The sequence below is a fragment of the Platalea leucorodia genome (assembly GCF_965183815.1).
Source record: "Platalea leucorodia genome assembly, chromosome: 1".
NCBI classification, from domain to species: Eukaryota; Metazoa; Chordata; class Aves; order Pelecaniformes; family Threskiornithidae; genus Platalea; species Platalea leucorodia.
The window spans coordinates 113,139,963-113,167,117 of record NC_138823.1 but is presented as its reverse complement, the minus strand read 5'-3'; the positions used below and the strand labels follow the sequence as shown (position 1 = coordinate 113,167,117).

At 43.4% G+C, this 27,155-nt stretch overlaps 1 protein-coding gene across 2 annotated transcripts; it reads right to left on the bottom strand.

The window, feature by feature from the left end:
* Positions 1–1,319: 1,319 nt before the first annotated feature.
* Positions 1,320–26,242, bottom strand: TARP (TCR gamma alternate reading frame protein). 2 transcript variants are annotated; one of them, XM_082320783.1, is made up of 6 exons: positions 17,244–17,323; positions 16,806–17,123; positions 15,520–15,573; positions 4,502–4,795; positions 3,162–3,233; positions 1,320–2,432 (listed from the first exon to the last, which is right to left on the bottom strand). In XM_082320783.1, the coding sequence occupies exons 1-6, from the start codon at positions 17,284–17,286 to the stop codon at positions 2,299–2,301; spliced, it is 915 nt and encodes a 304-aa protein (XP_082176909.1). In that variant the 5' UTR covers positions 17,287–17,323; the 3' UTR covers positions 1,320–2,298. The 2 variants fall into 2 exon arrangements, with proteins under 2 accessions (XP_082176909.1, XP_082176910.1); XM_082320784.1 differs by lacking the exons at positions 15,520–15,573; positions 16,806–17,123; positions 17,244–17,323 and adding exons at positions 25,201–25,482; positions 25,603–26,242.
* Between the last annotated feature and the right edge of the window lie 913 nt (positions 26,243–27,155).

The following is a 27,155-nucleotide window of genomic DNA, read 5'->3' as shown; positions in this document are numbered from 1 at the left end:
TGTGGTAGCAATAGCCCCCACACGTACATATCACAAGCATGCAGTTAGACCCACATGCGTAGCAAACAGTGAGTTTCACTGTGTTATTTACATGTAACTTAGGCATGTGGTTTTTACCACTTTGTATTTCCATTAGAAGGAAATGGTTTAGCAGTATGCTGTGGTAAAAAGCAGGACGGCTGTGGTCTAACTGTCCTCAGCTTATCACCCATTCTCATCACAGCCCACCTCCTCTGAACCAGTTGTGACTGGTTCAGTTTACAGGGTTTTTCCACTAAATAACCAAACCTTCCTGTAAACAAACGCCCCAGCACCCAGAAGCCTTAAAAATCGACTTGTCCTCTTATTCAGGCTAAATAAATAAAAATTAAAAACTTAGCACAAACAGTATATGTCTGTATAAATGAACTTCAGGGACATGTGAGCTGTTGCAGATGTAAAATCTGCAGCCATGTGCTTGAGAAACCCCAGAAACTGTGAGGTGATAGCTATGCTCTGCATGGTTTAGGGTTGCATGTAGGCAGGGGGTTTTGTGCAAAATGCTGAAAAAGCTGTGTTTTCTCTCTGTTTTCATGCGCTTCATGGACAGCATCTTTCAGTTTTGTGTATGAAGCATGACAAGTGGATTTGGGGATCATTTTAGTGAAAGAGATCTTGGTTCGTTAATGCAGTCAAGTGTTTCTCTAGCAAGGATAAAGATAAGGGAGACCGGGACAGTAATATCAGTGATGCTACTGAAATCTAAAGTAACTGCATTCCAAAAATACCTTTGTAGCTATTTTATTTCACTTTGATTGGAACCAAGCCTTAACAAATAATAGCATGGGATATCAGCTGTTTCTCAAAGAGAGTTTGACTAAAGGCTAGACATCGCAACCTTCTTCGCATTGAAAAGTAACATGACGTTGAAGGCAGTAATTCGTTGCATTGGCTTCAACATGCAGATTGTAAAATAGCTTGTAAGATACGCTGTTAGTAAAACAGAACTGAGCCTGACTTATGCTCTCCTTCCCTTGCAATGGCGTGAGCCCTAGAAGGCAGTCCTGTTGTAACAGCACTGCATTTCCCCTTGGCTTAGCTCTTCAACAGAAAAGATGTAATGAGCTAGCTTTTGTTGTTCTGTGTAAAAGTGTTCCTGTTTAGTACATCGAAAAGCAGAAAACTGATGGTTTTAAGGATCTTTGATTTTCTGAGGAATTTGTATGAACAGAGAAATGAGTCAGGTTTTCTAGCCATCTTGGTACGTGCTGTGGAAATGCTGGAGAACAAACACAGGCCTCACAAATGCACCTGGAGGAAAGGTTTTATTGCCCTCTACATCATTACAGATAAGTGCCTGCAGCATTTACACTCACTGTATCTCCAAACTTATGGCAGTGTTTTGCCCCAAACTGAGCAAATTCTTTACTCCAATATGTCTACTTCCGATTTTTCCACAGATATTTGAAAGGAACTGATTTGTGGAACTTGGAGATGAAGAGTTCAAAGTCCAACATCTGAGAATTTTTCCTCTGTTGTGAAAACACTTTCTCTGTCGAAGCTTCAGATTTATGGTTTTGCTCAACCTAAAAAGGTATCTCTAAACAAGATGATGTTCATGATCATTACAATTGTTTTCTTTCTTTAAAAATACAATGTGCAGGTTTTCAATCTGTGTCACAGTGCTGGTATGGGGCCTGGTGGATTTCTTCCATTTTTGTACATGTGCACCTTAGAATTGCTTTTATGCTTGTCTAACTTCATTCAAAATATTATGTTCACTTCTTAAAATGGTGTTTAATTGACTCTTAAAGCACACATCACTTCAGGGTATTTAAGTCCTGATTTGGTGGATACATGAGAGTTGCAATAAATCACCGAAAGTAAAAATGAACAAATGCCTGTGAATTTACAGTGCAGGAAAGCTCCTAATTAAGCCTTAAGCGCAATGACAAAATGCATCTGTGCTTTATATGTCAAAAGCTCCATTACACCTCTAAACTTCTGCACGCATAACTACTTTTAACATGAGTACCTTCCTCATTTTGCAATATGGACTTCAGATTAAAATCCAAGGTGTGTAACCTTACTCCTATTGCCCATCTCAGTTCAATACTCATAAAAATTAGGAAAGCCAGACTGATACAAAACCACTAGCAGTAAAGCAAAACAAGCCCTATGCACTAATACCAGAAAATTATTTTGGGATTATTTTTTTGTTGTTGTTACATCTAACACTGAGAGCAGGGTAGTCTATATGGATAAGCATATAGCAAAGCAAGTTGAAGGCGATTTTGTAAGCCTTTTCTAAACCAGCATTTATGCTGTCTTTCCTTGGTGCTTGGTTGGAGCCCACATTCGGTAGATGAAGAAGAGTACAATCAGGTAGTACATGGTGCTCTTCAGAAGAAGGACGATGTACACTAAATATGCTGTCCTGTGCATTAAGTGATCTGTAACAAACATAAGACAGAAAAGTCTTGTTTAATGTCAATATGGTACAACCCCCTAAAAGACGGGTAGAACTGGGACTGTGTAGTCTGTTTACTGCTGCAATTGCATTGATTCCAGTGGACAGTGTGAAAACGCGTGCAACGTCTGAGTGTCCTTTGGGTGGGTTTGCACTGCTAATAAGTTCTAGACCTCGTGTATTTCTTAGCAGTAGACTGCCTCTCAATGCCGCTGGGTTATTATTCCCTGCAAAGGCAAGAACATAATTCTAGTGCTTCCAGCGCTGAATACTGGTAGCACCATGTTTGCCTGAATCCTTTTGTGTTGGATTTTTTTAACATAAGTGCTCACGATTCTTCCAAATTTCTTTGTCCGAAGTGCTGGGCAATTGCTAGGCTGATGGAGCATCAGCTGAAGCGTTGAGCATTTAACTACTTCAGGTATTTAAAAAAGTGGCACTTAATGCAGGCTAATAGTCTAGCAGCCTGAACAGCATCTGTAGCATCCTAATAAAGCTCCTAATAAAGGTAGGAGAGCTCCTTCTTATAATCCACAACAGAAGTTAATTCAGAGTAGCGCTGAAGCGTTTTTAAGTTACAGACCCCAAACCTAAAAGATTTCCTGTACACTATTTAGAAAGATCATTTTCATGATGTTCTGAGCGTATGTAGCAATATCTAACTCTTGTATGACATGCATCGCTTTCCCACATTTTAATACATTTTAATTACCTCTATTAAAAACTGTGCTGTTTCCACGATTTGCGCTGCAGTCCTCTTCCTGAGGAGCAGTCTTTGTAGAATCTAATGGAAAGAGAATTTAAATGCCCCAATTAGGCTTTTCTTTAATTTTAACAAACATGAATTGAGAAATAAGGAAAAAAAGAGGCAGTACAGCAACAGTGAAATGGGAAGTTAGTATTAAACAACAAAAAAAAAAGATGTTTACGATCTGTCTGCAGAGCAGATGTTCACAAGTAGGATTCATTTGCAGAGAGAATTTGAAGGGGGGAAATGAAATGACTGGGTATTTGTTGCCATCAGTGGGAGGTTTGCCTTTGCCCTTTCAGGAATGTGTCCATTAGGCTGTTCCTTGGCAGAGTCTCTTTTATTTGGAGCTGCAGTCAGTTTGACCACCTTGTCACTGAAGTAGCTGGAGTCTGCCTTCACAACCTACTGTTACTAGAAATGCAAAATAATTTACATCGGAAGGGACCTGAATTAGCCTGTTACTTAATGGTTGCTCAACATTAAAGAATAATCTTGAGGAAAGTATGATCTAAGGTTCCCCTATTAGGAATCTGCTATTTTGGTGGTGGTGGTTCTCTAAAATAAATCCTTTTTGCGCTTGAAGCAGCAAATTTGTGTTTGTTCTTGGTTATGGTGTTTGTATGCATTGATACGTGGGTTTAAAGACATCAGTATTACATCCCTAAATACATCCTCCATCTAAATAAACTTAAAGCATATTTTTATTTTGAAGGTTGAAATGTAATGGTTATTTATGGCCATGCTCTTACTTGCTGAAGTTACGTTAATTTATAGTAAGTTGAACAGAGGTAGGTACTGAGAAAAGATTAATCTAAACCAATCTTTTCTTAAATATTACCATGATTTAAAAAATTTGCATTGATTATAGGTTACTCTTTTCTTTAAAATTGCATTGTCTTTCAGATTTTGCTTTGCATAATCAATGTTTCCACAATTAAATGAGATGTATTTTCATACATGATTATTACCTTTGCTCTACATCCCCAGCAACCTCATTTTTAACGCCTTAGTTTTTTATAGCTGTGACTAATGTCAGGGGGTGTCAGAGGACTTACACCTGTAATCCATGGGTAACAGAGAGGTACTATTGTTTTCAGAAACTTCTGTAGACTGGAAAGTAACTGACGTGGCTCAGTGCAGACCTTTTGGAGCTATGCTAGTTTACACCTGATGAGGTTCAAGAACTGCTCTTTTCAGAGAAAAATGGTTAACAGAAAGCGTTATTTCTATAACTTTATTGCAAAGGAAAAGTGATGTCTATAATAATACGTAGAATGAAATTTTTAACATGTAGTATGTACCTTGTGTCGGCAGTGAACGCTGTTGGCTTTCATGCTCATATTTGCAGTTATAGTTCTTGTCTTTGTTCTCTGCTGGCACAGTTAACCAGCTGCTGATTGAGTATCTATCGTCATTCTGGGGACTCCAAGTGTCTCCTTTTACTACGTTGTCTGTTACCTCCTTACTTTCTCCATCGGTCCATGTCACCCGAATAACATCTGGGTAGAATTTCTCAATAAGGCAAACATACGTTATCATATTTCCATGTTCCTTCTGCAGGATTTCAGAGCTTGCCGGTGGAATATGTCCTTTGTCTGGATTGGTTGTTGGAGGAAAAAAATTAACAAAACGGAGACTTGGAAGATCAATAGTGTACAGCAAATAAATATGCAGCCACAAAATGCAAATTCAGAAGAGCAACAACCTAAATGTCTTATTAACAAATGTTTTAGCTCTCTAATTTGTTATGAAATACTTAGGATGGGAATAGAAATGTTTCATGTATGAAAGGAATTTTAGGGAATAGGATGGATGAATTACAGCTGTTTCCTTCCTTAAAGTAAAAATAAGTTTTTGGCAAGCTGGACGAACCTGGCATTCAAAGACACTTTATATTAAATATTATTTCAATAGGCCCAAATGGCAAGTTTTAATTTTCAGTCAAAAACAGTTACAATACTATTTAGAATAATTTGGAATAGAAAATATGACTTTTAACCTTATTTTTAAATGTGTTATTTTATAGAGAACTTAAGTGAATAGAGGCTTTTATGAGTATGGTACAGAAAATCAAGCTCAAAATCAGAAGACAAGACTCAATTCAAATATTCTAAACTCATTTTTGTTTAGACAATATGGAGTCTTCCAGAGTCCAGAGAATGTTTGACCTAAGCTTTGATACTGTGCCACGTGCATGGAGAAACATTATTTAAGTCTTAAATTGTTTAGTGAACCCTAACATCTAGACTGCTTCATTCATGCTTCTTGTCAAGCAGCACATCTGATAGAGGAAGACTAGAGTAGACTAGGTCTCCTCTTTAATACTCTAGTATTATAGAGTAGATGAAAAAGTATCTCACAATAGATTACTTGAGTATTTTATTAGGAAAATAAATTCAAGTCTGGTTATTTAAAACCTTAGAAACCTACTAAAAATGTTTGAAAAATTATTTTTGAGAAACATTAAGAAACTGAAATGTTGTTGAAGATATTAATAATCTCTGAAACTGAGTTAGAAAACTCCAGGCGACTACGTGAGAGCCTATATCCCACAGCCTTCTGAGCAGTACTGCTGTCAGAAAGTGTATTTGTCTGCACAAGTCTTTGACAAATATTAAATAATAGCAATAGTTCCTGAAAGAGCTTTGCTCATTTATTTGATGAGAGGAATTTAATATTGCTTTATAATGTTTATGCAAAAACAACTACAGGAAAATTTTGTCTACAGAATGTTAAAGGTAGACCACCTACCTTTCAAATCTTTGCAGTTTTATGTCCCCAGTATAAGTCCCCACTGCTAATTAACGAACATCTGCTATATCTAATTAATTTTCTAAAAGCTGATATTAATTTTGGGATTTTTTGGGGGGGAGGGAAAAGACAACAAAAATTTATTGGTTTTTTTTGTTTGTTTGTTTGTTTTTTTAAAAGATATTTTATATATTTGCCAGGCGAAGATCTTGATAAAGAGGAAAATGGAATCACAAAATGCTCTGGACCCCAAAGGTTGGCAATGCTGTTCCTTTAATACTGGATTTGTTTAAATGTTTGAATTAACACATCTGAAAAGGAAAACCCAAACCTAAACTAAAGCAGAAGAACATGCTATATCTAGAGAACATTTCTATATCCAAATAGCATATCTGTCCATACCAGGGTTGTTGTAGGTGATGGGCTTTGTGAAATATACCCAGTATGAACATACGTGAATATATTTTAAATGAAAAGTGAGCTGTTTCCACAAGCTAACTGTAGGTAATCTGCATTTCATTGGCCTCTCTGGATTAAACCTTATGTTATTAGAAGGAGTCCAAATCAGCCAGATTTTGTCCACACAGAGAAGGTGTCTTGGTATTATAAAAGTGGATAGTAAATTTAAGAGTCTGTTTTAGTTAAATGTGAGCTTCTGCAGTGCGTGCATAGGCAGTGCTCATGGGCAATCGTTTCTGTCTATGCTTAACTGCAAGTGAAGACTAGATACAGTTTTCAAAATTGACTTTTGTTATATAGAAGGTACTGCTGAAGACTATTTTTTTAAGGCAGCAGACAGATTTTAGGTGTTCATCTCCTTACACCACTCTTTCTCTTTAGATTCCTGTGTAAATCTCCACCACTGAATTTGAGCAGCTAGATGCACAGGGTTTAAAGTGTGGTCTGACTGAGTAGTGCAGTTTTCATGCATTGTGAGAAAACACATTAATATAAATACGTATTTTTGTCAAAAAGCTTCCACCTTTCTTTAAACGATCTGGCTATTCTAGAGCAATCTTCTACATTGCATCCCCCCCTAAAACAACTTAGTAATTCTTTGAAGTATTTCATACTCAGTGTTTAAAAACAAAGATGACCAAAACATAAGGCTGTCTACCTTCAAAAATATAACCCTTATATTATCAATTTCCTTCATTTTGGAGATTTGTCAATGAAATGAAGATGTGGACTGAGTTCTGTTGTACCAGAAATAAAATTGGTAACAATTTTATGGTTCTCTAACATTAATTTAGGGGCTAATTTTATCTTTTTTATGCATCAGTCCTCCCAGGGATGCAGGATTAAACAAATTTCTAAAATGATTTATTTGTTCCAGAGTTGTGTATGTTCAGAAGACATGATGTAGCTCCTATCCCAGTGATATTGCACTCTGCAAAGCCTCATGACTATTTTAGATGTTTCTTTTAGATTTTCAAAGCTTAGTAAGTTACCCTGACTAATTTCAGTAGGCTAAAATTTAATTGTCTAGTTTGACGTTATTCTCTTGGATTATCAAAATCTAAACAGAGAGGCAGAGAGAGATGCTTGCAGCTACTAGTTCATCCTGCCCATTTTAGAGACTTTTATTAAGACAGAATCATTTCCACCTCTGGAATTGCCAGTGTCTTTCCACTTACCATAAAAAGACTCTAGGTGCTTAGCTTAAATGAAACACCTAAATCATACCACAATACTGAGGAAACATATTGCTTGAATAACTGCAACTGCGTGCAGGCATGGGAGAGTCTCATGTACACACATAAGTAAATGGATGACAGTGGAGAACTGAACAAATTAAATTTTGCATATATACGTATACGTATAGGTTTGCGTGTGAGAAAAAAAAAATGTATATCTCCATAAGCTGTAGGCATGTTTATGGAAAAAAGGATGAAAACTTGTAGAATGTATTTTCAGGCTGATCAGTCATTGAAGTCAAGAAGACAGTTTCCACTGGCTTTTCTGGGCAAATGATCTGATCCTTTCCGAGGAATTTTAAAGTCATGAACTTCTACTCCACTGTCTCTTTTTGTTTTAGTTAAACTTTCAAAAATTTTGCTGTTTATTTTGTTAAAGAGTTTTCTAAGGCAGGTTTTAAGAGGTACATAGGTCTTACTTTTTAAAATAATACATAAGCATGTGCAGATATTTCTTATGCTAAAATCTGTCTTTTCTCTCTTATAATAATGCAGTGAGCCTAAAAAACATTGTGCAAATAAAATTCTGGAGTTAAGCTCATAATCAATGAGCTATTCATGAATTTGGCTTCAAAATATATGTGTTTATAGATGAACAGTCAAAAGTTTTCTTAATGAAACTCCTCTACAGTTTCTTCATAAGTATCTATAAATAAAATTTATAAATAAGGTCAATGTGTTCTTAAGCTGAAATTTTAATTCTTATTACTTGGATGATCCCACAAAATGGAGTAATTTTGTCTGATACTCAAAGCTCCTCAGTTCCCCTTCAAGCCAGTGGGACCTGAGAGCACCCAGCACACTCAACTCATAAACAGCGTTCTTGTCCTGCTTGCCAGCGACTTCAGGTATTATTATTGATAATAACATAGTATAGTCCCAACCTACCATGAGCCTCCCCAGATAGCTTAAAAAGCTGTCAGCCTTCACTCCAAAGCTTTCCCATTACAAAACTTAAAAAAATAAGTCTTTGAAAACACTGGAGGTGATGAGTTTTTTGCCAGAACCAAATATCTTGTCAAACTCCCACTGGTACATTCCCGTACAGAAACTGCTTGGGGCATTTTGGCTGTACAAGGACCAGATTTAACAACCATCATATGAAAAATAAAAGTCTATTCATTTGGCTACATGAATGTAGAAAATTTGAATTCAATATCTCGGCTAATGCTGCTATTCCCGAAGAGCCTTTAGTGATCTGTACCTTAAATTCAGTTTCAAGCTAATCTTTGCCATCACTTGTTTAAAAAAATATCAAAACAAACCAAAACTGTTGTTGTCTGTGGCATTGATTGAGCTACCATATTTCCTCTAGATTTTTTTCTTGAAAAACTAATTTTTTTCCAGTATGGTGAGTGTTTTTGACCACACGATTTAAAAATACCTGCATGCTGTTTAACTGAACTAATGAAAGGCAGTCCTGAGCAGCCACGACTCCTCTCAAGCCTAGTGGAAGGGCATTTACTCATTTTGGGCATAATCCTCTGCATGTTGAGGTTACTGTAATCTGCTTAAATGGATGTGGGATCGGGACTGTTCACCCTCAAATCCTGCCCGTACTTGCCTACGCAGTACTATTGCAGGTAATCAGTACCAAAAGGAAACATCACATGTGCATCTATGTATGCTGTAGAGAAGCATCAACTTCCATCATTCCCATGCACGTCCTTCCCCAGGGCTTTCTGGCTTCTCCCCAAGGAAAACCATGTGCACCTTACATGTAATCCTGCCAATTTCCAAAGGTCCAGGATTTCCCCCCACATTTTAATCTTCTGATTATTGTCTGCCTGCAGCTAACTGGTGCTGCAGAGCATTCAAGAGAGCTCAGTTCCTCTTGGCTGGAATAAATCAGCTTTGTTAGGACAAATCCATGGGGAAAGACCTTCCCCTTGACCAGAGAGATGCAGAGCTTCAGCCATGGTTTAGGGGATCTGTTGGCACTTACAGTGTTTTCCTGTATAGCACCTCTATTCCCCCCGCTTTGAAGCCAAGAGGTGATCTACAGCCACGTTTCTGAGTTACCCTGAGCCTGCCGCTCTGGGCATTAAGGTTTGTGCAAGGGAATGACCTGATGTAGCCCTAAGTATCCAAAAGAAGTTATATTTCGGCAAATTATGGTTTATGTGAAGTCCTATAGTTTACCTTGACCTCTCTTATACAAGCATTTGGGTGCCAAAGAAATGAATTCTGCTACTGCAAAGTCCACATCACTTTTCTGTATTATACTTTTAAATCTCTATTTTAATTTGTATTATAATTCTAAAATAGTATATCACATTCCCTCTCCTCTATATTTTGGATTATCAGAATAAGCCATATTTTCTTAGATCCTACAAAACTTACCAGAAACAATGAGCTTTGTGCCAGTTCCGAAGACTTTGTAATAGTCACCGTATACATGTGCTTTGCAAAAACCCACCTAGTCTCAATGTTTTTAAAACCTCATTTTGTGTCCCAGCCTGGCCTCATTTTCTTATTTAGAAATGCACCTGTTTCTTTTGACACTCTGATTTCTATAATTAAAACTTCCCTTACAAAATGGTGTATGGATGAACCTGTGTTTGCCCCTACAACAGATTTCACTTGTGTTACTCTTTCAGGTTTAAATAAATAAGCTTGCACGTACACAAAACCTAAGAATTTGCAATACTGACAAAATGGAGGATGGAGCCCTAATTTAACAGTGGGCATCCAAAATCATGGAATATTTAGGCAGATCCTGCGCACCTGAGATTTGTAATTTTCTAGACTGAGACTGCTTCAGCATCCCCTGAGGTTTCTATGGAGAACATGAGGAACAGTAAAGGTTATCACCTTGACAACATGGAAATAATGCATCTATATATATATCCATGTACATCTGTGTATGAATATATATCCTACAACAAGAACCTAGCACTGCATGCTATCACCAGTTCAAGCTGATCTTTTGGGGCCATGGCTTTAGGATAACAGAGACCATTATGAACAGGGGAATGTTCACACTGAAGTCTGTTTGTGAACATTGCCTTAAAAGAATCGGGTACTGAATTCATCTTCATGCCCGTGAAATCCTTGATATTTTAAAGCCATTAGCAAATGTTCCTATTAATGTTAATCTTGTTAAGAGGCTTTCACTCCGCAGATTTCTTTTGAGTGGCCACATCTTCCCTTATTTGTGTCTTATATCTCCATCCTTCTGCCCTAACACTCGTTTGGACTTTCAGGTCTACTGGGTTTTGATTCAGAGCTTCATGTTTTTACCCGTTAAAAAAAAAAAACATGAATGCAAACTACTGCATGCATTAATCTTCACCATTTTGATTTAAAAGGGCAGAAAGTCAGTTTAACCCAGCTTCAGGTAATGTGTAAATAAATTTAAGTATAATCTATCTTTAGGCAACATGTATGTTATAATATATAATTACAGAAAATAGTTGTAGCTTTTTGAACTTTGAACTTCAATGCATTTGATGAAATCAAGTTAGATACTTCAGTAATATTTAGGAGATGATAGCATTTAAAGAAATTAAATATTGCTGCCATAATTTCTGCTATGAAATTATTTCCTAGAAATGTTAGCAGATTGTTCTTCTTATCACTTCGAAATAAGTTATCAGTACACTTGTGAGTTGCCACCTGCAGCTGTAGCAGAAGAGATGGCAGAGGGAAACCAGCCCCACGCTGGCTGAGCAAGCCACTCTGCTTCTGTGCTGAAGGAAAAAAATGATTTGGAGAGGATGGTTCAGTCTTCGGTTCAGTCTCAGCTTCCCTGTTGCGACCTTGTGAGTGCCTAAATTCCCTGCAAAGATACTTACAGAAGAATCCCATATTGCCACCTTACGTTGGATTAATATTCCCATTCTGCTGTAAGCTTCTAAAACCTCATCTATTCCAGCAAATGCAAATGCCAAACCAGTCTCTCAAATCCCAGCCCTTCTGTTACCTGCATTATTGTAGGTCTTGAGCAACTTTCATTTGGTCAGAACTAATTAGAAGAGACCAACAAGGACAAAAGCAAGTTCATTACAAGTTGATGGCAGTTTGGCTCTTTATATATTTGACTCTCTCAGTATAGATGTGGGAAAAGATTATGCTCAAGCTCAAACCCTGATAATTCAATTGAATTAAGGTCACTCATCCTAAGTCCTGGTTTTCTCCATTTCTTACCATTAGATGTAACTTACTGAGCTAATGTTGGATAGTCACTCCTGAAAAGACAATCTGTGATGAAATGCCTGATCTTAAGCATGAGGTAACTACAGCCCTTTTGCTCTATTAATCAGTCAGAAGCCTTGGCCACATAAAGACAAAATCCTACAGAATTAGAGTGATGCTTGAAAATCATTTACTTTAAACTGTAGATACTAAAAGCACGGCAACTACCTGATTAACAAAGTAAGGTTTTTAACTAAAAACAACATGCTTATTCTGACAAGGGTATTTCTATTGAATTATAGTTATGATTTACTTAGTCTTTCTGACGTAAATCATTAAAAACAATCTTTGCTTGATATGCTAACATAAATTTATATATTTAGCTAGGCTTAAGACATTTGGTATCAATAGTTCCTCTGCCTTGTATTTGTGTAGTTGTTTACTCCAGGATTATGGTGTCTAAAGCACATTTAATGAGAAAATGAAAATTTTTGTCCTCCACCTTCCATTAAAATAAATGTCTCCGCAGGAAAGGCAAAAAAATGGATCACTTCTTCATATGCATGTTATTAAGCAATAAGAAGAGCATTTGGAGGTACTAATTTATTTCTAAAAAGTGCTGTGTACAAGTCAAAATTACTTATGGACAAGTTATTTCACTTTTACTGGGCTAATTAAAAAAAGGATTTTGGCAATGGCCATTGCATATTGCTCTTTGTATTGGGAAGAGGTTTTCTTTTTTTATGCTTAATTCGAAGCTGATTGATTCCCTGCTTATTCCTTCAGTACAGCTGGAGGAAAGAACGAGGGCTTTGGAAACTACTACCGGCCATTTTCCACCACATTTCCAAAATAGCTCCTTTTCAGAAATGTTTTTGATCCTAAACCACGGCATTACAAATACAACAAGGGTCACTGTAACAATGACAGGCCGAGGAGGCGAATCCTGCGCAAGAACGGCGCCGACTGAGGCTTTAAGTGGGCTGAGTGCCCTCTGGGACACTGTAACACTCATCTATATGACCATCCCAAGCTCCTATAGCTTATTGTATGGAAAATAGCATGTGACTTACCTGACACAATGAGTTTTGTACCAGAGCCAAACACCTTGTTGTAATAACCAGTCACAGTGAATAAAGTCTTTACAATAACAGTGCAGCTCTGTTATCTTTGTATGGGTAAATAGTATTCTTTAGAGAAAATCAGATTTGCTGTATAATCAATTTTTAGACCCTAGAAAAGTAAAAAAGGAGCAGTCGCCTAAACTAAACTAAACTAAACTAAACAAAAAAAAAAGGTATGGAGGTTTTTGAGGGCATGTATGTTGTTAAATGGACAAGATTAATCTCAACTAATTTTAGTCTTCTGAAAGTTTAGACGGACGGTGAAGATTGAACACCTTGGCTCTGTCTCTGCATTCTGGAGAGAGGCAGCACCAGCAGGGGATCTGTTTGATCAGATATTAGCCAAGTAATTTCCTTCTTATGCACCCCCATAAAATCAGACCTAGAATTGGTGAACATTATGCTGAGATCTGAGCAGCACAAGACCCCTGACCAATATTTTTGTTGTCAGTAACATGAAGCAAAACCCTGCATGGATTGGAATCAAACCTCCACTAACCAGATACATCATTTTCAGATGGTCAAAATTAGGCAAACTGTTTTCATTTTCAGATGGTCAAAATTAGGCAAACTGTTTTCATCTCAGGTGCTTAGCTGAGCCGAATCACAGGTGAGTATCAAAGCACCTGAAGTTTACTTGAGGCAAAGTGATTTTGATAAGTATTCAAAACATTTTGAGTTTGGCATTCTTCCTTAAATAATAGTAATAACTGATAATAAGCCCTTTCTGCAAAAGCTAGGAAGACAGAGCAGCCTTTCAATTATGTGTATCTTCAGACAGTTCTGGGCATATCTCAGCTAACTCCTTTCATTTGGTATAGTCATACGTAGTCCTAAAGGAAAATGTTTTGCTTTTGAAAGAGTTTGAGTAACCCAAAGGTTTGACGCTTTTCTTTCAGAGTGATTTAGAAATATCAGAAAGGTTCAATATGCATATTTAAAGACAAAAACATCTTTCAGTTCTCCTAATGCTATCTTTGCCATATTTAAATTCATCTTTAAAAATAAAATAATAATGGGGTTAGTTATACATCTGTGCTGCAATAGCTGTTATGTTTCCCCCATTTCATACATAAATACAAACAACTACATTGTGTTCTGTATGCTGTTTAAGAGGAAAATCCTGCAAAGCATTCAGTAGGGAGCTAAAATAGCAGAGCACTTCACGCAGGCAGTATCTAACTGTATTGAAAAGCATTTCAGAACTAGTTACGTTTTACATTTTGTACTTACTTGAAACAATAAGCTTAGTTCCACTTCCAAATATTTTGACATCAGCATCCCACAGTCTGATAATGCTTAGCAATATCTCCTGTACTGCACTTTTCTTGCATAGGCTACAGAAAAAGTCTGTCTATTTAGAGGCTGGTGATAAATCTGGTGCAATAGCTGAATTTTCAACACTAACTAGAGTGACATCTTTAGAAATACTTCTATTTTTGTAGTGAGTAAAAAGTTCAGGTTTTTAAACCCAGCATTTTCTGAGAAGAAAGCAGTGCCGTGCTTATTTTATAACTATATTCTAATCATTTTAGCTCTGGAATTTCTCTGACAAAGATCTGTTGCCTCTGGTCTGCTAGGTTTTCTCTGAAATAACCTCTTTTTGCTGTTTTAAGAAGAAATGCGGTTACATTATGATTCCAAAAGGAAATTAAGAAAGTTTACTAGTTATTTGTTGATTTAAATATACAGGTAAACAATTTTTTTTTTCTTAAGTGTCCTATCTTGCAAATTAATTAGTGTGTGAAAGTACCTCAACTAAAGTTTCATCAAACTCATATTTTGAAGCCCATATTTTAAATGCAAAGTCCATTTTCTAAACAAAACTTACTGATGCCCATAACTAAGTTCATGTCTTTGATAAGTAAACACTTATCGCTGTTGTCTTTTTGGCAAAAGCAGCCGCTGCTACACAGGCACAGTTTCATTGCAAATTGCAGCAGAGAACATTTTTGGGCAGAGGCATGGATAACATTTTAAATTTCTCTGTAACTTTCCTCTGCTTTTTACGATTTGACTAAATTATAGTCACCTTGATAATATCATGTATTTTCTGAGCAACACACTGTAGGCATTGCTACATGCTATACACTGAAAACAGCATTCATCCTATTGATTGCATAGCTTCACCACAAGTAAGAGCAATACAACTGCAAAAGTAAACCAGTTACTTTCAGTAGGGCCAGAAACTAGAAATTTATTACATTCCAGACAATTTTCCTTCCCAATCAACTTAGACTGAACGACCTCTATCAATAAGAAACTTTTTGCATTTCTCACTTGCTGTTCTGAGAGTAAACTTTCAAGCAGTTCACTTTTCTTTCCCAGAACAGGAATGAATCCATCCCAATTTTAAATTTTTACCTCTCCTCATTTTTCCATTCCACCGTCCTTAATAAGTATTCAGTAACTGTTCTAGAGGCGATCTCTCTATTCACAAGGTCGTTATGTTTATTGCCCATCAACCCACCCAACTGGGGCACCATGCACAGTGCACAGACAAAACATGATTTATCAGGCAAAACCTAATTTTCTTACAGTCTTTCATTCTTAATTATCTGAGAACCTGAATGACTCTGTGAAAATCAGATCAATAATAATGGTACTTACTAGAGACAATTAGCTTGGTTCCCGTGCCAAAGTATTTGATCCAGGTGCTCCACACTATGTTATGACTTTGCAATAAGCTACCGTGCTGTCTTGCTATGTGATTGCTGAAGAAAATCCCATTTTTTTCCCAATCAGCCCTCAGAGACTGAGTGAAGGCCTGGCACTTGGCTACTGGGGGGATGTCAGGAACTTCAGACTTACACCTGGTTGTTCAGCTCATATCTAATGCCCTTAAGAGCAAATCTCTTTCCTAAAGTGTTGCAAATTTGTTAGATAACTCCTCTGCCTAACACCTAATAATTAGGTGAAGGTTTCTCCTCAATTTTAAACACACAAATAGGTGCACAGGGTTGTGCATGTTAAAAAACACATACCTTGAGGTGACGATCCAGCTCTTTCCCAAAGGGGTACACACCCTCTCACCTGCAATTAAGTGACATCAAATACCACTAGCATGGAGTTAATTTTTAGTTGTTTTAATACAATTCAGCAGAGGGAGAGGAGGGAGAGCCAGCACCGTAAGCCACTCTCTGCAGTGCATCGTGAAGGCGTCCATGTGCTGCAGGTGGCATCTTCTGCCCCTGGTACGTGGTTATTGTCCGCCCACCTCCTGGAACCACCCCAGGCTCTGCAACAGCAGCTCACTGGCATCTTTTCACATGCTAGCTGGTGGGAGAAGGAGGCTTTTCCTTTGTGCATGGGTTTCTTACAAAAAAGCCCAAGATAACATCAGAGGAGGCAGCACTACTGTTGATCAAACAGCCTCCATGCTTAGCTTGCCATTGAAAAGAAAGTGAGTTTGAGTGCTAACGTTTAAGGGAAAATAACACTCCTTTTCCTTTGCTGAAAAGTTTACGAACCTTCAGGATAAAGCTCTCTATTTCAGTTTTCTTTGTCAGGCCAAAGGCTTGGAAGAGCTCCAGGACAATGTGCTGACCTATTTCCAGCAACAGGAATACGGAAACTTGCCCCTTTCCAGTGAAGAAATCCTTACAACCAGATCTTGAGCGAAAAGGAGGAGAAGGTGGAATGCAGAGGCTGGCTTAGGTATTGGACCTTCACCGTTCCCTTTGCACTGTGCACGGGCTCAGTCGAAATCCCCAGCTGTTGGCAGCTGATGCTTCCAAGGAGTGGGTCAGCACCGAGCGTGTCCCGCTTCTGCAGAGCCCGCGTGTGAGGGCAGGCAGCTCATCCACACCAGGGGAAGTGAGTTGGGCTCTTTCAAGTTGTTTGTGGTTGAGACGCTGAGGGAGTATTTGTCTCGGTGATCTCTGAGTTCTTGCCACGGTGAGTATCCCAGTAGGCGCAATAGTAGGTAGCCGTGTCGTCTGGAGTTACATCGTGTATTGTGAGAATACACAGTTTCTGGCTAGAATCCTTTCGAATCCTATACCTGCTTGCTTGGAAGCCGTCATCTACTGATATTGACGTTGAGAAGTAGAGCATCCTCACTGGAGCTTTATTCACCTTCTGTTGATACCAGTGTATGACAGTGCTATCAAAATTTGCAGAGACGTCTTTAAAGTGACATTGCAGGTGCACACTTCCTTTAGGCTTGGTGACTGAGAGAGGGCTCTGCACAGGAATTTCTTGTGCAAATCCACCTAGGGAAAAAAAAGCAGAGAAATGCTGTCATTAGCTGGAATTCCGGGATTTGGGAAGACGCCTGTTAGCACAGGCATGGGCGCCAGCGAGGAAACGTAGGAAAAGAAGGAAGGACTTACAAGACCAAGCGGCTGTGGCCACAAGCGCTGCCAGCAGCAGCATGTTTGCTTGTGATGCTCTGCTGTCGTTGAGAGCCAGAGGAGAAGGCAAGTGGCCGTGGTGCAGCATGGGAGGAGGAGGGGACTGCCTTGGGTGTGAGCTGGTGACCCTGTGCGTCAAGCCAGAGGACCGTGTCCCCTGAGCTGCTGCAGAGAGCAGTGGGACTGGGGGAGAGGGAAGGGAAGGGAAGGGAAGGGAAGGGAAGGGAAGGGAAGGGAAGGGAAGGGAAGGGAAGGGAAGGGAAGGGAAGGGAAGGGAAGGGAAGGGAAGGGAAGGGAAGGGAAGGGAAGGGAAGGGAAGGGAAGGGAAGGGCTCGGCTCTCCTCTGCATGGGGCTTTGCTCTGTGGACAGCCTATGGACGGCTGTTGTGAAGGTCGGGAAGTGCTGGTGCCCTGTGAGACATCCAAAGTGTGCTAGAGGTGGGGAAACCACTGGAGATGGGTCTCGTAATGGACTTATGGTTGCTCACACATAGAGCAAAGACGACTAGAGTGGGGAACATGGAGAGCTTTTTCTTCAAAGTGCTAGGTGGTGGCAAGCGTATCGTTCCCACCACCAAGGTACTTTCTTCAGCACGTTGCCTTTCTTTTACTGCCTTCTCTTTCCTAGGGGAGAACAGTGGCTGGACTAGAAAGTCAAGGCAACGTTTGCTCCCCTCATCGGCCACCAGGCTTCTGCCATGGCTGTGCAAGCAGCACCAAAGGAGCAGGTGAGTTTTCAGTGTTTGTGTACTAATTCTTAAGGCAGTGAAGACTTCCTTTGTCCTTCAAATAGTAGATGTGTGTTTGAAGACCAGAGTGCTAATGACAAGCCAGACTTTGAAAAGGGCAGTTGTGCGGGGTGAGCTGCTCTTTTTGGGCAGCAGAAAAAGGTTTGGCCTTTCTGCAGCTGATACCAGATGAAGTGAGAAGATCAGGGCAGTGGCACACTTACAAGCCTGTGGTTCAGACGTTGAGGGAGGGCTTTTTTTGCCTTGATGATCTCTGAGTTTCTCTCACGGTGAGGATCCCAGTAGGCACAGTAGTAAGTAGCAGCGTCGTCTGGAATTACATCTTTTATTGTAAGAACATACCGGTTCTGGGCAGAAACCTTTTCAACCATGTACCTGTTTGCTTGAAAGCCGCTTTCAACCGAAGCTTTCCCTTCTGAAAAGAACAGGAGCCTCTCTGGAGCTTTACCTTCCTTCTGTTGATACCAGTGTATGACGGTGCCACCAAATGTTTCCCCTAATGTTTGAATTTCACATGTCATCCGTGCACTTTTTTGGAACCTGGTGATGGATATAGGGCTCTGCAGAGGAATTTCTTGTGCAAAGCCATCTAGGAAAAAAGAAGAGGAGAAACGGTGTCATTATGTGGAATTCAGGCATTTGGGCAGATGCCTGTTAGCCCAGCCTGTGAGGAAAGGTAAGAAAAGAAGGAAGGACTTACAAGACCAAGCGGCTGTGGCCAGAAGCGCTGCCAGCAGCAGCATGTTTGCTTGTGACGCTCTGCTGTCGTTGAGAGTGAGAGGAGGGTGCAAGGGACCCCAGATGAGGACAGTGTTGTGTGGAGGAGGAGGTGACTGTCTTGAGCGGTCTTCAGCGATGGGTCTTCTGTGCGCAAGCAGATGGGGCTACATCTGAGCAAACCCGCTCCAGGCTGGCAGATGCTAAAATTGGTTAGAAGGTTGTAGTGCAGTCTGCTTTTCAGGTAAACAGGAGAAACATTGGTAAATGCTAGGCTCGCGGTCCTTGAAAACTGGAGGCAGAGCAACTGAGGAAGGGTTGCAAGTGAGAGCAGCTGCAGCTGTGTATCGCGGCGTGAAGGTTTCAGCCCGCAGGTCACCCCAGTGGGCGGTGAGTGTGTGCTGACACCCAGAGAGATGAGGAGAGGCACACAGTGCCCGAGCGGGCGGGAGGCATTCCCCCATCCTGTTCGAGAGCTCCTTGTGCTGCTTCAGCTTAGTCACCCAGCTGCGGCACACCCGAGTGCCAGGGTGCCCCCGTGCTGGTGCTGCCTCCAGTGAAGGAGTTGGGGGTCCCAATCAGCCTGCAGCGACCAGGGCAGCTGCACCACAGGGACTTGCCTCCGCTTTGGCTTTGAGTGCAGGAGGAAATGCACAGCCACAGGAGTTTGGTTTTGAAGCTCAGATGAGATGCAAACACTTCTTGGAAAGGAAGACGGGAAAAGCAAAGCGAGCCTGGTGGGGGCTGCTGTCAAGAGCCATCACAGAGGGGCATCTCGATGAGCAGGGCTGGTGCTGCAGGGCGCTCCCCCGTGACCGGTGAGCCTGGGCTGCAGCTTGCCAGGCACGAGGGAGATGAGCTGCTTTGGCCTTCCTCCTGCTGGCAGTTGGCCGCATGCAGCAAGCCGGCAGTAAGCACGGGTTGCTAACTGGCTTGGAAAGGTGGCCGTGAGTGCAGGGCTCCAGGGAGAGGCAGGCAAGGAGAGACACCTGCCTCTGTGTGGTGGCAATGGAAAGGGTCCCCCTCTTCCCCATAAACAGAATCATAGAATCCTAGAACCATCGAATGGTTTGGGTTGGAAAGGCCCTTAAAGATCATCTCGTTCCAAGCGCCCTGCCATGGGCAGGGACACCTTCCACTAGACCAGGTTGCTCAACGCCCCACCCAGCCTGGCCTTGAACACTTCCAGGGCTGGGGCATCCAGAGCTTCTCGCGGCAACCTGTTCCAGTGCCTCACCACCCTCATGGTGAAGAATGTCTTCCTTCTATCTAATCTAAATCTACCCTCTTTCAGTTTCAAGCCATTGCCCCTTGGCCTATCACTACATGCCCTCGTAAAAAATCTCTCTCCTGCTTTCTTGTAGGCCCCCTTCAGGTACTGGAAGGCTCCTATAAGGTCTCCGCAGAGCCTTCTCTTCTCCAGGCTGAACAAGCCCAACTCTCTCAGCCTGTCTTCACAGGAGAGGCCCTCCAGCCTTCTGATCATCTTCATGGCCCTTCTCTGGACTCGCTCCAACAGGTCCACATCCCTCTTATTTTGGGGGCCCCAGAGCTGAACGCAGTACTCTAGGTGGGGGGTCATGAGAGTGGAGTAGAGGGGGAGAATCACCTCCCTTGACCTGCTGGTCACGCTTCTTTTGATGCAGCCCAGGATATGGTTGGCTCTCTGGCCTGCAAAGGCACCTTAGCGGGTCACGCTGAGCTTCTCATCAACCAACACCCGCAAGTCCTCCTCCTCAGGGCTGCTCTCAATCCATTCTCCGCCCAGGCTGTCTTTGTGCTTGGGATTGCCCCGACCTGTGTGCAGGACCTTGCACTTGGCCTTGTTGAACTTCATGAGGTTCGCACAGGCCCATCTCTCAAGCCTGTCAAGGTCCCTCTGAATGGCATCCCTTCCCTCCAGCGTGTCGACTACACCACACAGTTTAGTGTTGTTGGCAAACTTGCTGAGGGTGCACTCAGTCCCACTGTCCATGGCGCCAACAAAGTCATTAAACAACACCGGTCCCAATACCGACCCCTGAGGAGCGCCTCTCGCCACTAGTCTCCACTTGGACATCGAGCCATTGACTGCAAGTCTTTGAGTGCGGCCATCCAGCCAGTTTCTTATCCACTGAGTGGTCCACCTGTCCAATCCGTGTCTCTCCAATTTAGAGACAAGGATGTCACGCGGGACAGGGTCAAATGCTTTGCACAAGTCCAGGTAGATGATGCCAGTTGCTCTTCCCTTATCCACCAATGCCGTAACCCTGTCCTAGAAAGCCACCAAATTTGTTCAGGCATGATTTGCCCTTAGCGAAGGCATGTTGGCTGTCAGCCATCACCTCGTCGTTGAGTACCTCAGCCTTCTCCATCTGCCGGGTAACCAGGTCTCCCATTTGCTTCCGGAGAGGGCCCACGTTTTCCCTAGTCTTCCCTTTATCACCGACGTACCTATAGAAGCTCTTCTTGTTGCCCTTGATGTCCCTGGCCAGATTGAATTCTACTGGGGCTTTAGCTTTCCTAACGGGATCCCTGGCTGCTCGGACAATTTCTCGGTATTCCTCCCAGACTACCTGTCCTTGCTTCCAGCCTCTGCAGGCTTCCTTTTTCTGTTTTGTCCAGGAGCTCCTTGTTCATCCACGCAGGCTTTTGGCTGGACTTCCTCTTTGTTGGGATGCATCGCTCCTGAGCTGGGAGGAGGTGAGCCTTGAATATTAACCAGCTTTCTTGGGCCCTTCTTCCCTCCAGAGCTTTTTCCCATGGTCCTCTACCAAGCAGATCCCTGAAGAGGCCAAAGTCTGCTCTCCTGACTCCAGGGTAGTGAGCTTGCTGTGCGCCCTCCTCGCTGCCCTAAGGATCTCACACAATTCAGTGTCTAAATTACAGACGCTGTGTAGGATTTGTACTGTAGCTTTCTCCCACAGCAAGTCTCCCAGAAGGAATAATTACAGCTCAAACTTGATGGGGTCTGTGCCAAGAGGACGCATGCAGTGGCTGGAGTCTTCTTCAACAGTATACCTTTCCGGGTTCAAATTATCACCAAATAGGCTCGTCACTGATGACATGGCCAACGTCCCCTTTGCAGAGAGCTTCGTTACCTAAAGCGATCTAAATAGCTTCCCCTTTGTAAATCCATGCCGACTCCTCCCGGTCACCTTCTTCACCTTCCCGTGTCTGTAAATCCCGGTTTCCAGGCTTAGTTGCTCCATCCCCGTCCCAGGCATTGAGATGGGGCTAACGTGCCTGTAGTTGCCCAGGTCTTCCTTCTTGCCTTTCTTGAAGGTAGGAGTGACATTTGCTTTCTTTGACTCTTCAGGAACCTGTACGGATTGCTGTGACCGTTCAAAGCGAATGGAGAGTGGCTTTGCAAAGGCATTGGCCAGCTGCCTCAGCGCTTGCGTGTCCATCCCGTCAGGCGCCATGGACTTGTGTATGTTCAGTTTAAGTCCTCACTAACCTGATCCTCCTCCACCAAGGGTACGTCTTTCTTGCTCCAGACTTTCCCTCTGTTCTCAGGGGCCTGGGATTCCTGAAGGCTGGCCTTGCAGGTGAATACGGAGGCAAAGGAAGCATTGAGTACCTCGGTCTTTTTCCATGTCCTTTCTCACCGGTATCCCTGCCCTAGTCAGCAGCTTTCCCTAGTCTTTCTTTTGCTGCTGCTGTACTTGTAGAATCCTTTCTTGTTCCCCTTCACCTCCTTTGCCAAAGTCAACTCCAGCTGGGCTATTGCTTTCCTAAACCCATCCCTGCATGGTCCAACAGCAGCTCCGTACGCCTCCTGGGTCACCTGCCCCTGCTTCCACCTCTTGTACACTTCATTTTGATGCCTGAGTTCCGTCAGGAGCTCTTTGCTCATTCATGAAAGCCTCCTGCAGCGTCTGCTTGATTCCCTGCTTGTCAGGATGGACCTTTCTTCAGCTTGGAGGAGATTCTTGAGTATCCACCAGCCCTCCTGGACACCTTGTCTCTCCAGGGCTGTACGCGATGGGATTCTTCCAAGCAGATCTCGGAAGAAGTTCAAGGCTGCTCTCCGTTGTGCTCGTTTTTGAAGGTCCAGACGCGTCAGCGGAATATCTCCCAGGATATGGAGCACGTGCACTGTGTCTTAACTCAGCCACTCGGAGGCACAAAACTCGGTTTTCTGCCTTAGCTGTCAGGCAAATGCCAGCTTTCCTAGAAACAGTCTTTGATGGTAGAACTTGATTTGTAAAACTCAGTAGACTTCTCCCAAAGGGCCGGAGAGTCCCTGCTTGCCAGGGCATAGCCCGTGGCGGAGGATTTCCATTCTGTCCTGGACGCGCCCGGCGAGAAACTGTGACAATAAAATGGTGTTTTCTGGGCTGCTGTAGGAATTTGTAGAGACTGAAAGGCAAAGCAAGGCAAAAGAAAAATAGGGAGGAGGGTGTTCAAGACCGTCTGGTCTTCTCTCCTTTTATATTCAGGTCTTTTTTTTCAAGAGAAGGCACTGAGGGGATGGAGATATGTTTCTCCGCTTGCTCCAAGGCTTCTAATAGAGAAGAGCCATTTACAGCCCACATTTCTTCACCCACACAGAGACAGGCTGTGTTCACCGTCAGGTGAGTGCTTTCAGTACAATCAAGCCTTCATCTTCAGAGCAAAGTTCAATATATTTACACGAAAGTGACTGGGACTCTCCAGTTTCTGGATGTTAGGGATATGTGTGAGTACTGAAATGATATACTGATTATTAACAGCATATATTTAGCAGTTGTCATGATAAATTGCTGTTTTTCTTATCCTGTTGCAGAAAGTTACGAGAGAGGGGTGGAACAGGGAAGTATCTGCATCTTGGCAGAGTTCAGCTCTTGCGGTTCAGAGTGCAAAACACCTTTTTGTGCGGCTTATCTTTGCCCATCTAACGCTGTGATGCCTTGATAAGACCAGTATGCACAGTAGTAAGTGCCAGAATCCCTCGGGGTTAAAGAATCTATTGTGAGAGCATAGAGGGGCTCAGCAGGCTTTTTCCGAACTTGAAATCTCCTGCTATCGCCGCTGTCATCAAAAACAGGTGACTGTCCCGACACATACAGTATCCTCTTTGGCGGCTCTCCGGGAAGCTGCTTGTACCAGTGCACGGTGGCTTCGGCCGTCATTCGGCACGCCATGCTGGCAGAGCTGCCCTTCACCGGCCTCTGCAGCGCCGGGGTTTGCACCGGCACCGCCTGCGCGTCTCCACCTGGAAGGGGAAGCGGAGAAATTGTGTGAGGGGAAGAAAGCGCTGGCGTTTGGAGCCAGGGCCGTGTCCTCGGCACACGGGAAGGCGAGGGGAGAGGAAACAGGGCTTACGGGACCACAGTGAAGTTGCAAGAAGGACTGGAAGCAGCAACATGCTGCCCGCGTGGGTTAAACCTGGAAATGAAATAGAGACAGAAACGTTATAAAGTCCTTGAGGTGGAGAAAGCGTCCAACGGCTGGGAGGAGGAAATGACTCAGTTGGCACATCCAATGGTGGTTCTTCAAGTGGCGACCGTGGCGGGGGTTAAATTTACTGACAGGCTAAACCACATGTGTAACGCTGTAGACAGGACCTACAATACCGAATCCGACAGCATTTTTCTTCATCTATCAATGTGCTGCATTCCTCTCAGACCGACCTGCTGAGCTCAGTCCAGGTGTTCAGTCTGCCCTTCCCAAGGATGTTCTCCTCTCCGCAGACACCCCAAAGCTGCCCCAGAAGCACCTTTCACCAGCCTTTCCTAGAACATACTGCCTGCTTTGGTAGCACAAACGGGATAAGTCATAGTGAACTATCACCTCTTAGTCTTACTTAGAAGGGCTCCAGACCGTCTGGTCAGCCGTATCCACGTACCCCAGGCACGGTGAAGTGAAGGCAGGGTGAAGCATGCATGTCTCCCAGCCAGCTGTTTCCTGGCCTCTGCTTTTTCTTGTACTTTGGCTCATTTCAGAGCCCTGCAAAGGTGCCCTGCAGAGACTTCATGGCAAAGGGTCACTTGGGCAGCGGCCACCACACAGCCCTCTCCTCCTGGAGAATGACTTCTCATTTTCTGATGGGAGTGACCGGTGAGGAGTGTCACCCGTATCTCAATCAGGACCCGGGTTTGAAGTCGCCCAGGCTAGATCTGCAGCGCGAATATCCCCCTCCTGTGCTCCCTGCCTGCCATTTGCTTCATTTTTGCTAGCGCAGACTGTAGTTGGGGAAGTAGCTAGCTTCTTCAAAGACCACCTGTGTCACTGTGTAAATTCCGCACGGGAGTGCTCCTTTTCCCCCGCACAGCCCATTGTACCAGCTGAGCCGTAGCACGCTGCGTTTGCTTTTCTGCCCATCTGCTAGCTCTACTTACACGCTCAGCACAAACCTGTCGGGACGTTTTGGAGGCGGGAAGGTGCAATCGTGGTTGTCTGCGTTTGACAGAAAGCCTGCCGCACAGGGTACAGGCATCTTTCTGTACAGGCTGCCTGCGGTCTGCTAGCGCTGTGGGACTGCCAGTAGGCACAGTAGTAGGTACCTTCATCGCTGGAGTTGATGTCGTTGACTGCGAAAGTACAGACATTTGCCCCTTTCTTCACAGAATACTTGTTCCTGTAGGAATTGTCATCATAAGCAGCTTGACCTGATCCGACATACAGAATCCGTTCGGGAGCTTTGGAGGGTAGGTGTCGGTACCAATGGATATACGCAGCCTGGAAGTCAGATATGCCCTCGGCTCTACACTCAATCCGTGCAGTTTTAGTTTGCTGTCTGGTAACGGATGCTTGAATCTGCTTCAGAAGCACTTGTGCTTGTCCATCTGGGAAGAAGGAGAGAAAACACAACAAACCCTCTTAGCCTGCTACTCACTCACACTCGTAAATACGGGGTGCCTCCTGCCGCTGCCCCGTGCCGTGCTGTGGCGACAAGGGAAACCTACGAGTGCAGGCTGCAGCCAGGGCCAGGAGCAGGAGCAGCAGCATCCCGAGGGCTCTCGCTGGCGTCTGCCTCTGGAGGAAGGCGACAGCTCTCCCGGCAGGGACTGAGGGCTGCGGCTGAGCAAAGGAAACGACTCACTTGGGCATCACCCGGAGAGGCTCCCCGGGCAGCGGGCGGGTGACGCTGAGCTCAAGCTGCGTGACTGAGCCCTGCTGAATGTTAACAGCCTGGTTACAGCATTTGCACAAGCGGCACAAACTCGCCTTCGCTCTCTCTCTCGTGCCCACACGCAAAATCACTTCAACTCGTTTACAAAGTAATGTCTGCAGCAGTTTTAACCCCTGCTTTTAGACCTGTTGAAGGCTGCTAAACAATGGGTTTGGGGGTCAGACGCTCTGCCTCAGGTCCACTGCCAGTAAAAGGAAGAAAAGGTAAGACCGTGGATCTTAATGAATGTGAAGGCTCTCCAGTTTCTGCCCGTCACACAGGTTGACTGCCAAAGGCCAGGAAAAGACACAGCAGCCGTCTGGGAGCTCAGAAGCAGGATTGCTGTGCTGGTAACTGCTTCTTGTCACAGCTCAGGTGAGATGCTACACGCCAGGGCGGCACCTCCAGATGTGCCTTGTACCAGAGACTGGGAATACTTGGCATCAGAACACAGTGGTCCTGTGATTTTGACAGTCAGTTGCTTGGGCGTAAAGAGCAAAGGGGTGAAAGAACGTAAATGAATGTCCTTCTGTTTGCGCTATGGAAGCATGAATACCTGTTGTACAGTTGCTGCTTGTTTTGCAGGCTTGCTGCCGTGTTGGATGAGAAGCCCCACTGAAGTCAGTGAAGAGGCTTGTATTTTCACGTGAGGTTTGATCGGCCCCAGACGGAAAACAAAGAGAAAGTAAACCAAGATTCTCTGCCAGCAGAGACGTACAAAATTGGTGTATTATACCTGCAGTCCCGAGCAGTGCTTCAAGTTTATTTTCACTTGTATCCTTCTATTCTGCCCCACAAGTGGTGTAACTGGGGATTTATTCCAAAGACGTAGCTTGAAGGGTCGTGGGAATAGAAAGGTTTTTCCTTCTTTTGGCTAGCCCACCCTGCCATCCTGTAAACCCACCCGGAGGTGGTTTTAGGCAGGCAGACCTATGAAAATGCCCCTTTTGTTGCTGAAGTGAAATACCAGCTCCGCCGGTGCTGGCTGCAGTGCGCGTCTGCAAAGCATGCGCTAGCTCAGCGGTGTCGTCTTTTCTGGCCGGCTGCCTGTACAGGGTGTCTGACTGAAGGCTGATGGGGGGAGTAGGGTGGGGATGCTCCTGCGTGTTGTCAGGCACTTCAGGATCTGGTTCAGAAAGCAGAGCACGTCTTTGTGCGGGTCCCCTGTGGCTTTCTACTGCTGTGCATCCCACCTAGCGCAGTAGTAGGTAGCGGAGTCTTGCAGAGTTACTTTGCTCACTGTCAGGGTGCAGATGGATTTGGCGGGGTCCTTCTCGATACTAAATTTCCCCTCGTTGGACTTGTTTTCGAGGAAGAGCGTGGTGGACATGTAGGCAATGCGCTCGG